The sequence below is a fragment of the Microcaecilia unicolor genome, chromosome 9 (genome assembly GCF_901765095.1).
Source record: "Microcaecilia unicolor chromosome 9, aMicUni1.1, whole genome shotgun sequence".
In the NCBI taxonomy this organism is placed as follows: domain Eukaryota; kingdom Metazoa; phylum Chordata; class Amphibia; order Gymnophiona; family Siphonopidae; genus Microcaecilia; species Microcaecilia unicolor.
Window position 1 is genome coordinate 32,958,200 of NC_044039.1, and position 14,951 is coordinate 32,973,150.

The window sequence follows — 14,951 nt, forward strand, 5'->3', positions numbered from 1 at the left end:
GTGTAAGTCTGATGTTGGAGCCAGGACCAGATTTTGGAAACCATAGGAGTGGACAACAGAAAGATGGCCAAAGTGCTATGGTGGTAGCCCTTTAAAGCAGCATTATTCCAAGTAGGGTCGTGAGGTAAATGGAATCAGACACCTCTTCCTTCTCCTCCATCGCTAACTCCAGACTCTGTTCCTTTTGTCTCACTGCACGTTATGCCTGGAATAGGCTTCCTGAGCCATTATGTCTAGCTCCATCCCTGGCCGCCTTCAAATCCGGGCTAAAGGCCTACCTGTTTGATGCTGCTTTTGACTCCTAACTTGTCACTTGCTCGTAACCTTTATCTTGTCTTCCTCTCTTCAATAGTCCCTTTCCCTATGTGTCCTTCTGTCTGTCCTACCCTTATCCTTATTGGTCCTGTCTGTCTGTCTGTCCTGATTTAGATTGTAAGCTCTTTTGAGCAGGGACTGTCTTTTCTTCATGTTCAATTGTAAAGCGCTGTGTACGACTGGTAGCGCTATAGAAGTGATTTATAGTAGTAGTAGTCTTCCACTCAGATATTAAGTCCCTTCAAATTTTGGTGCCCCAAACAGTTGCCTTTGTTGTCTAAAGCTTATTCCAGACCTGACTGGATCACTAGAGCTATCCGGTGCTGGGAAATGGCTTCTAACTTTCTTGAATGCATTCTACTCATTCCAACAGGATGCTGTTTGCAGCTTCGAGGGAGGGACAGTGGCCTTCACTCTTCTCCATGATCCATATCCAAAGACAAACCCCTCTCCCAGCTCTCATACTAATGGTAAGAAAAAGACTGCTCGAATCCTTACCTGCAGCCAGGGCACCTGGTATCTCATAATTCTATGGCTGCAGGAAAGGCCACAAAATCTGTCCCCCTCATCATGAAATTCCTCATTCTGTTTAGAAATGCCACAGGGGACTGGATGCCAGAGTGATTATGTGGGTGGTGATCCTTCTTTCTTTTCCTCCTCTCACCTTGTGCTGATCTCTGCTTGTTAAGATGAAAACAGCAGCAGTGTGGTACCTCAGGCCATGGCCACTTCCTCCTCCTCTGCTGCCTGGGGCCACTTTCATACTTTGAACCACATAATAGGATGATGTTCTGCACAGTACAAAGTAAGACGGTAGCCTAGGCAGCAGAAAAGGAAATGCAGACTTAGGTGCCAACCTGTCTAACAAGCCATGATGGGAGCATGAGTGAGGGGATGTGATGGAAAGGGACAAGAAATTTGTATTTATTTAATTTAGATCTTACTCACACCTTTTCAGTAGTAGCTCAAGGTGAGTTATATTCAGGTACTCTGGATAGTTCTCTGTCCCAGGACAGCTCACAATCTAAGTTTGTATCTGAGACAATGGAGGGTTAAGTGACTTGCCCAAGATCACAAGGAGCAGCAGTGGGATTTGAACTGGCCACCTCTGGATTGCAAGACCGGTGCTCTAACCACTAGGCCACTCCTCCACTCAGCAACATTCCATGTAGAATCACCAATAACAGCAACATTCCATGTAGAATGTTCAATATTTATTTAGAGTATGCTCACACCTTTTTCAGTAGTAGCTCAAGGTGAGTTACATTCAGGTACTCTGGATATTTCTCTGTCCCAGGAGGGCTCACAATCTGAGGCAATGGAGGGTTAAGTGACTTGCCCAAGATCACAAGGAGCAGCAGTGGGATTTGAACTGGCCACCTCTGGATTACAAGACTGGTACTCTAACCACTAAGCCACTCCTCCACTCCAGAATCTTGCTATTCTTTGAGGTTCTACATGGAATGTTGCTACTCTTTGAGATTCTGCATGGAATCTTGTCACTCTTTAAGATTCCAGAATCTTATTTATTTAGATTTTGCTCACACCTTTTTCAGTAGTAGCTCAAGGTGAGTTACATTCAGGTACACTGGATATTTCCCTGTTGAGCCCACAGTCTAAGTTTGTACCTGTGGCAATGGAGGGTTAAGTGACTTGCCCAAGATCACAAGGAGCAGCAGTGGGATTTGAACCAGCCACCCCTGGATGTCAAGCGTGGTGCTCTAACCACTAGATCACGAGGGGAGGGGATGGAAGGGGAGGGGAAACTGTTAAACATGCAGATGTTTGAAACTAACTTTGAAGCTGCTAATTTTCAGGCTTCAAATTCTGATGCTACACAGTGCCTGCCTGCCTGCCTAAGAAAGGTGCATGAAAGGATAGTAATGAGATTTGTCTTTTTAATATTGAACTTTATGGGCTAAAGTTACTGATGTAGAGCCATAAAAATGGGAAAAAAAACGACTTCATTTTCTAGAAATGCATAAACACAGAAGCACCAAGACAAGGATCTGGAAAGCCATAATAATTAGTAAATCAGTTTCCTTAGCTTGTGATATTTATTTATTTTTTTATTTATTTATTGCATTTGTATCCCACATTATCCCACCTATTTGCAGGCTCAATGTGGCTTAACCTGTTATGGCGTAACCATTCCAGGATGTCAAATACAATGGGTAATGCAAAAAGATTATAGATAGGGAGAGAGATCTAAGCAGATAGTTATAGAAAGATGATTTTCTGAGCTAGGTAGTTTGGCGGAGTAGTAAAGTTAAGCTAAGGGTTCTCTTTGTAGGCTTTGTTGAAGAGATACATCTTCAGAGATTTACGGAAGTTCGATGTTTCGTTGATTGTTTTCAGGTCCGTTGGTTCACCTCGAAGGTTCATTTTACCCTTGGCAAAATGCTTAAATCAGCCTCAGAGCCTCCTGATTGGTTATGGGGGAGAAAACCTGTGTCTAGAAACAATTACCTAGCCAAAATACAGTTATAACTAAGGAGATCTTTTACTAAAGATTAGCACATGCTATCTGCAGCAGGACCCATAGGAATAAAATGAGTCCTGTAGCAGATAACCTGCAGTAAATCTTTAGTAAAAGACTCCCTAAATGGTGGAAGATTGAGCCTGGTAGTTCTGGATGTTATACCTTTTACTCAGATTTGAATTTGTTTGTTCCAGATGCCTCTAATCTTTTTGATGGTGTTTATGGGAGATATCTATGGGCTGCTGAACTTCTACAGTTTCTCCCGTTGGTTTTTTATGGGATTGGTAACCCTTGGGCTTGTTATCCATCGCTACCGCCACCCTGAACTACCCAGACCATTTAAGGTAACTCAGTAAGGACAGATGGACCTGCTAATTACAAAAGAACTGCCAAATAACTGAGTTTCTGCAGAGAAACATTGTAGCATTTGTACAGTGATGGGTCTAGACCAGAACGTACTTATCTATTTGTGGATGTGACCCTATGATTGCACCAAATAGAATCATGTGACCTTCCCAGAGGTGCAGAATAGTGATGTATCTATAGAGAGCCCACCCAGGTCGTGACCCAAATGTGGGTTTTATGACCTCATTTAGGGTTCTTCTGACTCACAGTTTGGGAAGCCTGGTCTAGGTCAATGGTTCTCAATCCAGTCCTTGGGAAACACCCAGTCAGTGGAAATTTCAGGACACCTACAATGAACCAAACATGAGATAGATTTGCTTGCAAGGCTCCATTAAATGAAAATCTATCTCATCTCTGCTCATTGTGAACATTATGAGAATTAGACTGGCTCATTATATACCAAGGGCTGGGTTGGGAACTACTGGTTTAGATCTAAGCACTTTAGCAGGGGAGGGGAAACTAAAAGAGGCCAAGTAGATGGGAGGGGGGGGGGGGGATAGTCTGAAACAACATTTCTATATATGCTCGCCCCCAACATCACGACTCCCTGCCTTTTTCACATGCAGTGTAGAAGCAGCCCCTCCTCTGTCCTACAGGGTTCTTTACTATGGCAACCATCCTATATAATAAAACGCGCCTCCAACATTCTGAAGCTGACAGCATGGCTGAGGTATTCTTGCTCTCTGTATCCATCTCCTGAATTGACATCACGTACTTCCGGGTTCGTCACAAGCAGAAGTGACCAATCACACGAGGTTTCTCGGCTTCAGAATGTTGGCAGTGCATTCTATTAAATAGGATTGGTCAGTTCCTTGAAGCACAGCCAGAGCTCAGCGTCCTGAACAGTAACGCTCAGACACCAGAGAGAGAGGGGGGTATCTCTGTCACACACACACTCTCTCTCTCTCTCACAGTCAATGTCTTTCTCTCTCACTCTCACACACTGTCTCACATTCACTCTCTATGTGTCACACAGTCACTCACATACTCTCTTGGTCTCATACACTCAGTCTCATAGTCTGTGTCTCACACACACTCTCTCTCTCTCGCACACACTGTATCTGTGTGAAACACACACTCTCTCTCTCTCTCTCACACTGTGTCTCACATACGCACTTGCACACACTCTCATTCTCACACACACACTCTCTCTCTCTCACAGGTACACTTGCACCCAGACTCTGTGTGAAAGAGAGAGATTGAGTCTGGGTGCGAGTGTGCCTGTGAGAGAGAAAGTGTGTGTGTGAGAATGAGAGTGTGTGCAAGTGCGTATGTGAAACACAGTGTGAGAGAGAGAGAGTGTGTGTTTCACACAGATACAGTGTGTGCGAGAGAGTGTGTGTGAGACAGACTCTCTGTGAGACTGAGTGTATGAGACCAAGAGACACTCGCACATTCACTCTCTCTCTCACACACAGTCACTCTCACATACACTCTCTCAAACATACACACTCCGAGGAAAACCTTGCTAGCGCCCATTTCATTTGTGTCAGAAACGGGCCTTTTTTACCAGTTTTACATATTATCACCTCAGTTTAGGTGCATCAGTGCTGGTGCCAAGATTCTGTTATAGAATACTAGCATAAGTGGGCATCAGAGAGCCCATGTTTAGGTGTACCTTCTTATGCCATGTCGATGACAGGCGTAAGTTGCTATACCTAAGTGCACCAAGTGATGTGTATAATTGATAGTTATCCTATAAACTACACACATAACTGGGAGACACACCCATGTGTATGCACCTTTTTAGTTAGGCACTTAGGTGCTACCTTATTGAATAGGTGTCTTTGATATGCATAAGAGGGGAGTACCTCTAGATGCCAATTTATACAATTGACTTCCATGTGAATATGAGGTGGAGTTTAGAAAGAATGTACAAATGGGAATTGAGATAGCCAGGTTCGGACATCTCGAGGTCTGGTAGTAATTTTAGAACAGGATCTGCTAATGTTGAGCATTGTGTGCTGTGAGTTTCATTACTCTTATTGGCATTTTGACGTTGACCACTATGTATATCTGTTTTGCTGGCTTATAAGGCTTTGCATGTCGAAACATGGCCCGTGTTGGGTTTGTTGTGTTAGCACCTCTTTTTAGAAGAATAGACTTTGATCTTCTTGGACATCGTGGTTGGCTTATTCCACTCCTATGCAGTTTGTGTGGTTTCCTGTGGAAATTTGTGTTCTTTGTTTTTGTTTCTTCTAAAATATATTAAGGAATGGACTTGTATGTACCAGTTACATGTGGTACATACAAATAAAATATCAACAGGGTCAACACAGCAACATAAATGTGTACATTGATGTTTCAGAACATACATGTCTATGCTTTTTGATGCTGTCACAGAGGCTGAAATCTTGTGTCTGCACTACCTTTGGGGGGGAGGGGGAGGAGCACTGAGGAATTAAGGGGAATATCACCTCTGATCCCTCCAGGGAAGAACAGCACAAAATGAACAGCTTTCTCTAACTTAGACATCCTCCAGAGCAGGTTTAAATCCCAACATAGATGCATATTCCCTTTCTGAAATAGGGAATTCACGTGTATCTCTGTGTTGTGCCCTGCCCTGGTCCCACCCAGACCATGCCCACTTGCCAAATTCACATATTCAGGTTTTGGGTGGCTTTCTAAAATTGGAATGTAGACATGCATGCATTATAAATGTATGTACACTGATTTCTGCATGTCCAAAACATGCAGTAGCCTAATGATTAGTGCAGCAACCTGAGAACCTGGGTTCAGTTCCCAGTGCAGCTGCTTGTGACTCTGGGCAAGTTACTTAATCCTCCATTGCCCTAGTACAAAATAAGCACCTGTATATACTATGTAAACTGCTTTGATTGTATCCACAAGAAGGCAGTATATCAAATCTCCATCTCCCTTCCTTTTTTTCTTTTTTTAAATAGCACTTGGAAAATTAAATCCCATATCACATATGTGCTGCTTTCCCTGGGATAATATATATTTTATAAATGAATAATCAAAATTACTGCATCTTAATGAGTATCTGAGCACCACTTGGTACTGGCTATTGAGTTTCCCTTAACGAAGGCGGGCTTCTGCTATAATTCAGGACATTTCAAGGATAACAGTCTTATAATATGACCAGAAAGCCACTAAGTACAGTGTATTTCTATCCTATGGTTCCCTTCTCTTTGTGAATTACTGAGCTCTGCAGGGCTAATGTAGTTTGGAACACGAAACAAATAATAGACAGTGACACTACTTTTAGTGAAACGAGGAACCTGAGACGATTTGACAGCATAACATTACAATGGTGGTGCATCTACTGTCTAGCTTTCATTTTACTAGATGTGTGACCTAGCGTTCATTCTATTGACTCCTGCTATTCTCTGATTTTTGTTCCTCCAGGTGCCCCTGTTTATCCCTTGTGTGTTCAGCGCAATGTGTATTTTCATTGTGACAATGTCTCTATACAGTGATCCTGTGAACACGGGCATTGGCTGTGCCATCACCCTCACTGGTCTACCAGTTTACTATCTGCTGGTCCACAAGTCCCGACGGTCAGGCAGCTGCACTGGCATGTTCAGTAAGTAAAAGGGTAGGGAAAGGGCAAGGATGAATGACAGGCATTTCTCCAGCATCTCACTTTAGCTTGAGCAGAGGACAGTAGCAGGAGTGGAGGAGTACCCTAATGGTTAATGCAGTGGCTTAAGAACCAGGGGAACTGGGTTCAATTCCTGCTGCAGCTCCTTGTGACTTGGGGCAAGTCACTTAACCTTCCAGTGCCCCAGGTACAAAATAAGTTTCTGTATATAATATGTAAACCACTTTTGAGTGTAACCACAGAAAGACAGTATATCAAATCCATTCCCTTTATCCATGACTTATCCAAGTAATGCACAATCCCCTCATTCTATATCTTGGCACCTAAATTTAAGTGCACACTTGCCTGCGTAAGTGCTAGGTGCACACTCAGTGCTATTCTATAAATGGCACGTGTGGAAATTGGTGCATTCTATAACCATGCGTGTAACTTAATTAGTTAACTAGCTAATCAGCACTGCCAATTGGATGTTAACAAGTAATTATGAGCACTAATTGGCAATAAGATTTTCGTGCATAACTCAAGTGTATTCTGTAAGGTGGTGCACGTAAATTCTAAGTTGCATAGTTGAAAAGGGGGTTCATGGCCATGGGCGGGGCATGGGCATTTCTAAAATCTATGCACATTATTATAAAATACACCTGCTCTACATCTAATTTAGAAGTTGGGATTTTGGCTAAATTGATGTGACCAAATTTAGTCACTTGGAGAGTCCGCTCGGCGTATTCTATATACTAGTGTACTTTAGAGAATATGCCTAGGTGTATTTTTTTCCGCTCAGATTTTTCAGGTGCCATATGTAGAATCTAGCCCTTAAGTGCAGTGGTTCCCAAACCTCCTCCTAGAGGCACCCTAACCAGTCAGGTTTTCAGGATATCCACAATGAATATTAATGAGAGAGATTTGCATGCACTGCCTCCACTGCATGCAAATCTCTCTCTTGAATATTCATTGTGGATATCCTGAAAACCTGACTGGCTGGGGAGCCTCCAGGATCAGGTTTTGGAACCACTGTCTTAGTGTATAAATTCACAGGGGAGGAGCATGGGAAGGACATGAGCAGAACAACATTTATATTATTCTGTAAGTTACGTTCTAAAGTGCCATATTTAGGTACATGAATTTATACCTGCTATTGACATGGTGAAAGTGAGCATGTGTAAATGTGGGCAGGGAGATGTCAACTTATGCTAGTATTCTACGATAGACTCTTGGCCCCCAGATGCTTTTATAGAATTCGCATTCAGCGTGCCTCTAGGTGCCTAACTTGTGATGCCCAGTTATAAAATTGTTCCCTAACAGGCTTATTTTCGAAAGAGAAGGGCACCCATCTTTCGACACAAATCGGAGATGGGCATCCTTCTCCCAAGGGTTGCCCAAATCAGCATAATCGAAAGCCGATTTTGGGCGTCCTCAACTGCTTTCTGTCACGGGGATGACCAAAGTTCACAGGGGGCGTGTTGGAAGCATAGCGAAGACGGGACTGGGGAGTGCTTAGCACATGAGCAGCCTCGGCCTGATAATGGAAAAAAGAAGGGCGTACCTGATGAGCACTTGGGTGACTTTACTTGGTCCATTTTTTGTTATGACCAAGCCTCAAAAAGGGTGCCTGAACTGACCAGATGACCACCTGGAGGAATCAGGGATGACCCTCCCCTTACTCCCCCAGTGGTCACTAACCCCCACCCACCCTAAAAAAAACCCAAACTTTAAAAATATTTTTTGTCAGCCTCAAATGTCATACCCAGCTGACAGCAGTATGCAGGTCCCTGGAGCAGTTTAAGTGGGTGCAGTGCACTTTAGGCAGACGGACCCAGGCCCATCCTCCCGTTACACTTGTGGTGGTAAATGTGAGCCCTTCAAAACCCACCAGAAACCCACTGTACCTACATGTAGGTGCCCCCCTTCACCCTTAGGGCTATGGTAGTGGTGTACAGTTGTGGGTAGTGGGTTTTGGGGGGCTCAGCACTGAAGGTAAGGGAGCTATGCACCTGGGAACAATTTCTGAGTCCATTGCAGTGCCCCCTAGGGTGCCCGGTTGGTATTCTGGCATGTCAGGGGAACCAGTGCACTACGAATGCTGGCTCCTCCCACGACCAAATGGCTTGGATTGGACATTTCTGAGATGGGCGTCCTCGGTTTCCATTATCGCCGAAAATCGGGTACAACCATCTCTAAGGATGACCATCTCTAAGGTTGACCTAAATGTTGAGATTTGGGTGTCCCCGACCGTATTATCAAAACAAAGATGGCCGCCCATCTTGGTTTCGATAATACGGGTTTCCGCCCCGCCTCTTCGCTGGGACATCCTGCGAGGACGTCCTCAGGAAAACTGGGTGCCCCGTTCGATTATGCCCATCCACATATTTTATTTGGATGAATGAGGATTTTTTAAACCACCTGATTTCTCAGCTAATGTTCACAGTCTCGCAGCTCCTCACTTACCCTTAGGTAGCAGTCAATTGTTCTTATAGCCATTTAGGTATATTAACATTTTAGTTTTACAGGGCTGTAAACCATAGGGTTGTTTGCTTTGGTTGCTTGTGGGTAGATAGAATGCTGAACAAACACACCAGTGGGGTCACATCTAATAACTGACATATGAAGGCAAACTGCACTCGATATGCTGCTCAAAAGTTCCACATCTCCTCCCATTCTTCCAATGACAGATGTCAAATTAAACAATGAAATAAATGACTCTTGAATTTCATTAACTACCAAGTGCACACTATTTAAATATATATATTTTATTGGGTGCTCATTCAGGTGCAATTTAGGTACCCAGGTAACGTAGGGTGACAGCCTAGCCTGCATCAGTGTCAGCGAATCTGAGTTTAAAAAAGGTTTGGACAAGTTCTGAGGAAAAGTTCCATAGTTTGATATTTAGACATGGGGAAAGCTACTTCTTGTCCCTGGGACTAGTAACATGAATCTTGCCACTCTTTGGGGTTCTAGCATCTTGCTATTGTTTTGGGATTCCTGGGATCTTTCTACCTTTGGGGTTCTGTCTGGGCTAGATGGACCATTGGTCTGACACAGTACAGCTATTCCTATGTTCTTATATGGGCACTTGGGTGCCTAAATATCCTTACTGAATACTAATGCACATTTGATACCCAATATTAGTGTCCCCCTGCCGTAGAGCTAGCATAAATGGGGGCATCTCACTATAGCAGCTATGCAGGTAATGTACAGTAGTCTAAAGTTGCCCCCCTAAGTGACCGCCTATGGCCCCCCCATGCTCCAGCCATGTGAAGCCCCCCCCCCCCCCCCTTATAAATATGTGGTATGACATTTGAGTGTTTATTTGTAGAATACCACTTAGGTGCTAAAATAACATTTCCACAATTGTAAACTTAGGCACCAAAATAGCGCTTTCGACATGGTGGATCATGAACTCCTGCTCCATCTACTGGACTCTTTTGGTATAGGAGGGCCAGTTTTGCATTGGTTCAAGGGTTTCTTGACTTCAAGGTCCTACCAGGTCATGGTGAACTCCTACACTTCTGAACCGTGGAATGCTTCCTGTGGGGTCCCTCAGGGCTCTCCCCTTTCACCTACCCTATTTAATATTATGATGATGCCTTTAGCCACAGCACTTGCAAACCTGGACCTCAACCCTTTCATCTATGCGGATGATATTACAGTCTACATCCCTTTTCACTCCACAGTATCAGAAGTTGCCAACCTCATAGATGCCTGTTTCTCCACTTTAGAACATTGGGCCAGGGTGTTCCGCTTCAGGCTAAACAGGGAAAAAACTCATTGTCTCATCCTCTCGTCCACGCACGCTCATGTATCTGACACAATGCTTCCAGTTCTGGGCTCTGCCCTCCCGATTGCCAACAGCCTGCGACTTTTAGGAGTGCATCTGGACTCACATCTCCAGCTGGTTGATCATGTACACTTGGTCTCCAAAAAAATGTTCCAGGCCATGTGGAGGCTTCGGCGCATCAGATACCTCCTTCCCAGAGACTTGTTTCGTACCCTTGTCCACTGGCTTGTCCTATCCCATCTGGATTATTGTAGTGGTATTTATGTGGGTTGCCAGGCCTCCTTATTGAAAACGTTCCAAACGGCTCAGAACACTGCAGCGAGGCTCATCCTTAGAGAAAGGCGTTTTGCACACGCCGAACCCCTGCGCTTTAAACTTCATTGGCTGCCTGTACAGGAGCACATTGCTTTTAAGATCTGCTCCCTAACACATAAAATCATCTATGGGGCTGCCCCGGATTACATGCTCCCCTTGATCGACCTTCCGCCTAGAAATGCCAACCCTGCTGCTTGGTCCTATCTCCACCTCCATTTTCCGAATTGTAAGGGTGTCAAGTACAAGAAAATCTTCGCCTCGTCCTTCCGTTATTGGAGTCCCAAACACTGGAACACGTTACCTCGTCACCTTAAAGCTCAAGTGGACCATGCCCTTTTTAAGAAGTTGTTAAAGACATTCCTCTTTGCTAAGACTTACCCCTCAACTTACCATGTTGATTGATGCATCCCTTGTCCCTTACCCTGCCTAGTTCACGCTGTTAGTTTCTCCCCTCCTATTTGCTTCTTTTATGCTTGCCTAAGCTTTTAAGTTTGTACTCTTATTTAATTCTCTGTAAACCACATTGCACCTGCATGAGTGGGAAAATGTGGGATATAAGTAACAAATAAATAAAAAATAAATAAATAAATAATAAAGTCATTATCTTGTATATTTAATATATGCTATATTATGGAGCTCATTTTCAAAAGAGAAAATGCCCCCAAAATGGCATAAATCTGCATTTGGATGTTTTTCTCACAAAATGTCCAAATTGGTATTTTCAAAACCAATTTTTAGACGTTTTTCTATGAAGTCCATCAGAAGTGCATTCAGATCATAAGGGGGCATGTCAGGGGTGTGATAAGGGCTGGATCTGGGCATATATACTGCAAGAAGCAAAATAACCAGAAATAAGAAACATATATTTGGAAGGTCTTAGAGTACAATGAATTGAAGAAAAAGGTTTTGATTTTCTCGCTGAGATAATATAGCAGATTTATTCCATATCAGAAACAATAATATAATGCTATGTTTATGTATTTTTTAAATGCATTTTCTAGATTCCATCACAGAGAAGCTGCAAGTACTGATGCAGGTAATCCCTCAGGAGATCCGAACCTACTAAAAGAACACCATACAACCCATCTTACATACATAAGAGGCACTTTGTATTCATGTAAATTTTTAATTGCTAATAGCTATATATATTTAGTTTTTATGTTAAGTTGGCAACTAACTGGACCATATGGCAATCATGAAATAAAAAATAAAACCTATAATGATATTATACCTCTAGAGTGCATTAAACCACCTTATAAAAATCACCCATGAGAAAGCTAAACCAGAGACTCAAGTTAGCCAGGTATTTATGCTGTATATAAGCAAGTGAACAACAACAGCGAAGATGACACACAAAAAATAAGAAAAAAAAGAGAAAAAGAAAAAAAGAAGAAAAAAACAAAAAATGTGAAAAAACAAGACGACACTTCAAATAAAATTTTTTTTTTTAATATCGTAGAATTTTATTGAAAGGTGATATGACTCGACACAGCTGTGTTTCGGCCCAACTGGCCTGCGTCAGGAGACTTTACACCATATATGTATTTTCTTGTCTTTTTGAACCTTAATATGCAGAATATTCTGGAAACCAGAACTTTATTTGAGCAACGGAGTCTTAATAGACTCTGTAGGTACCGACTTTGAACGGTCTCCGTATTGAACTACTAAACTCAAAAGATCCGGAGCTATCTGTAGCTGTGTCTCTCACTCAAGAAAATACATATATGGTGTAAAGACTCCTGAAGCAGGCCAGTTGGGCCGAAACACAGCCGTGTTGAGTCATATCACCTTTCAATAAAATTCTACGATATTTAAAAAACACATTTTTTATTTGAAGTGTCGTCTTGTTTTTTCACATTTTTTGTTTTTTTCTTCTTTTTTTTTTTCTCTTTTTTTCTTATTTTTTGTGTGTCATCTTCGCTGTTGTTGTTCAATTGTTTGATTTTCTGCGAGGATCAGTTTCTTCTGTTTTATTGGATATGTATATAAGCAAGTACCATTAAAAAACAGCAGATTTGTAGGATGCTAAAGCAATTTTAGAACCTCACACATTTAAACTAGATCTTACCAGGCCAATAATGAAACCCTATAGGCAGTGCTTCCTAAATATTTCTTCCATGCAACCCCATCTCAGCAAACAGGAAATTCCTGTGACTCCAGCCTCTATCTCAATGCTTGCAGTGGGCTTCCTTTCTGATGATTATAACTCCCAAATTTGTATTTTGCTACTCCATTTATTTAAAAAGTTTTTAGACTGCCTATAAAGAGCCTGTTCAATGCTGTTTCTAAACATACATCCTATATAATAATTCTCACCTCCAACGTTCTGACCTGCCTGGGACCGTGGCTCCCTCGGAGTTGGTCAGGAAGGCTCCGTAGATCAGACTGACGTCACTGGCCGCATTATGACGTGACCCTAGCAGACCAACTCCGAGGGAGCCACAGTCCCAGCTAAGAAAGCACGTTGGAGGTGAGAATTACTGGTAGTGCTGCTGAAGGAGCTCCGTCGATGATAATGGTGCCGCAAACACCCCCATCCCCCCTTCTGTCGTTTCAGGACCCCCCTCCCACTCCACCCTTCTCTGGCCCTCCCCTTCGTAAGAGCTGTGTGCTTAAAAGTTTTTACCTCCTGCACGCAGGGACGCCGCTTCCGTCAGCCTTTTCTTTCGCTTCTGTTTTAGCTGTTCCTGTAGTCCCGCCCTCGAGGGCGGGACTACAGGAACAGCTGAAACACAAGGTGAGGTGAGGTGAGGGGCACATTTTAGCTCCCACCTGGCGGCGCCGAGCCCCCCCCCCCGCCATTGCCGACCCTCCCTGCCACCACCAACTTTGCCCCCCCCCCCCCGCTGACGACCCTCTCGACCCCCCCTCCTGCCGCCAACCCTCTTCTGCCGCCGCCTACCTTTGCTGGCGGGGGATCCCTAACCCCCGCCAGCCGAGGTCTTCTTCTTCCTTCGTTCTGTTCTGAGTCTGACGTCCAGCAGTTAACTACCAAATTTATTTATGAACATTTATACCCGGCGACGGCGAGTTGGCGGCGGGAGGGGGGTCGAGAGGGTCGTTGGCAGGGGGGGGGGTCAAAGTTGGTGGCGGCAGCGGCGGCGGCAATGGCGGGGGGGGGGTTGGGTTGTCCAGGGGGGGGCTAAAATGTTCCCCCCTCACTCGGGCTCTGGACCCCCTCTTGCCGGTCTGGCTACGCCTCTGTTAGAAATTAACACAGTTACCCCTCTGGAAGTGTTCCAAATGCTGAATATAATAATTTAAACCTCTCTGTTCCATCATTTATATGTTCAAAGAAACAACTTTAAGATTCATTTCCATATCAGGCCTCTCAAAATTACCAGTTTTGGTGAAATCTCAATCATGTTGTTATTTGGGTTTTTTTTTGTAAAGTTTTTAAAATGGAGTTATTTAGAACATTTTTAGACAGCGATTTGATGCTGATATTTTATGTTAATTTTGCGGAATCTTACAATTGTGAGCTCCCAGTCTTATTGACTGGTTAAGTTGAATTGTGATCCACTCCGAACCTATAATAGGTGTTGAGAGGAATAACATAAGATTAACATTAACCACATACAATCAGTTTCTACCATTTACCAAGATTGGATGCAATTTTACTCAAAGTCAAAGTTCCAGGTAAATAATAGACTACAAATGTGCTATTGCACCATGTCCCTTTCAGACAAAGTAGTTGTTTTGTCTGAAATGAAAATAATATCATGCTGATTGTGCTATCTGTGTCACTTTGAAAAAGTCTGAAGAACATTCATAATGCAGTCTCTTGGGATCTTTCCACATACTTGTGACTTGGATTCAGGGGTGTGCTGGTAAATTTTTAACAACAGGCTCTTTCTCCGGACGGGGTGGCCCGGGCGGGGGGGGGGGGGGGGGGGAAGCAACACTTGCCTCTCTCTCCTTCCTCCCTTAGTGCGGGCACGCTAGGCATACCTTTGCTGGCAGCCAGTAAATGGACTGCCACCACTCCTAACGTCTTGCTCTGAGCAACATGCTGGAACTTCTCTCACATGCTCGACAGCTGCTACCCAGAGCTGGAAACAAGGAGCAGGGAGCAGCAGTAGTCTATTTACTTG

At 43.6% G+C, this 14,951-nt stretch overlaps 1 protein-coding gene across 2 annotated transcripts in view; it reads left to right on the top strand.

The window, feature by feature from the left end:
• The window catches only part of LOC115477910 (cystine/glutamate transporter-like), a 59,362-nt gene extending 47,170 nt beyond the window's left edge, over positions 1-12,192 (top strand). For both annotated transcript variants that reach the window (XM_030215041.1, XM_030215043.1), the window contains exons 10-13: positions 689-785; positions 2,992-3,141; positions 6,572-6,749; positions 11,859-12,192. In XM_030215041.1, the coding sequence (XP_030070901.1) occupies positions 689-785; positions 2,992-3,141; positions 6,572-6,749; positions 11,859-11,923 (490 nt within the window). In that variant the 3' untranslated portion in view covers positions 11,924-12,192. The remainder of the gene's footprint in view (positions 1-688; positions 786-2,991; positions 3,142-6,571; positions 6,750-11,858) is intronic.
• Positions 12,193-14,951: the final 2,759 nt, after the last annotated feature.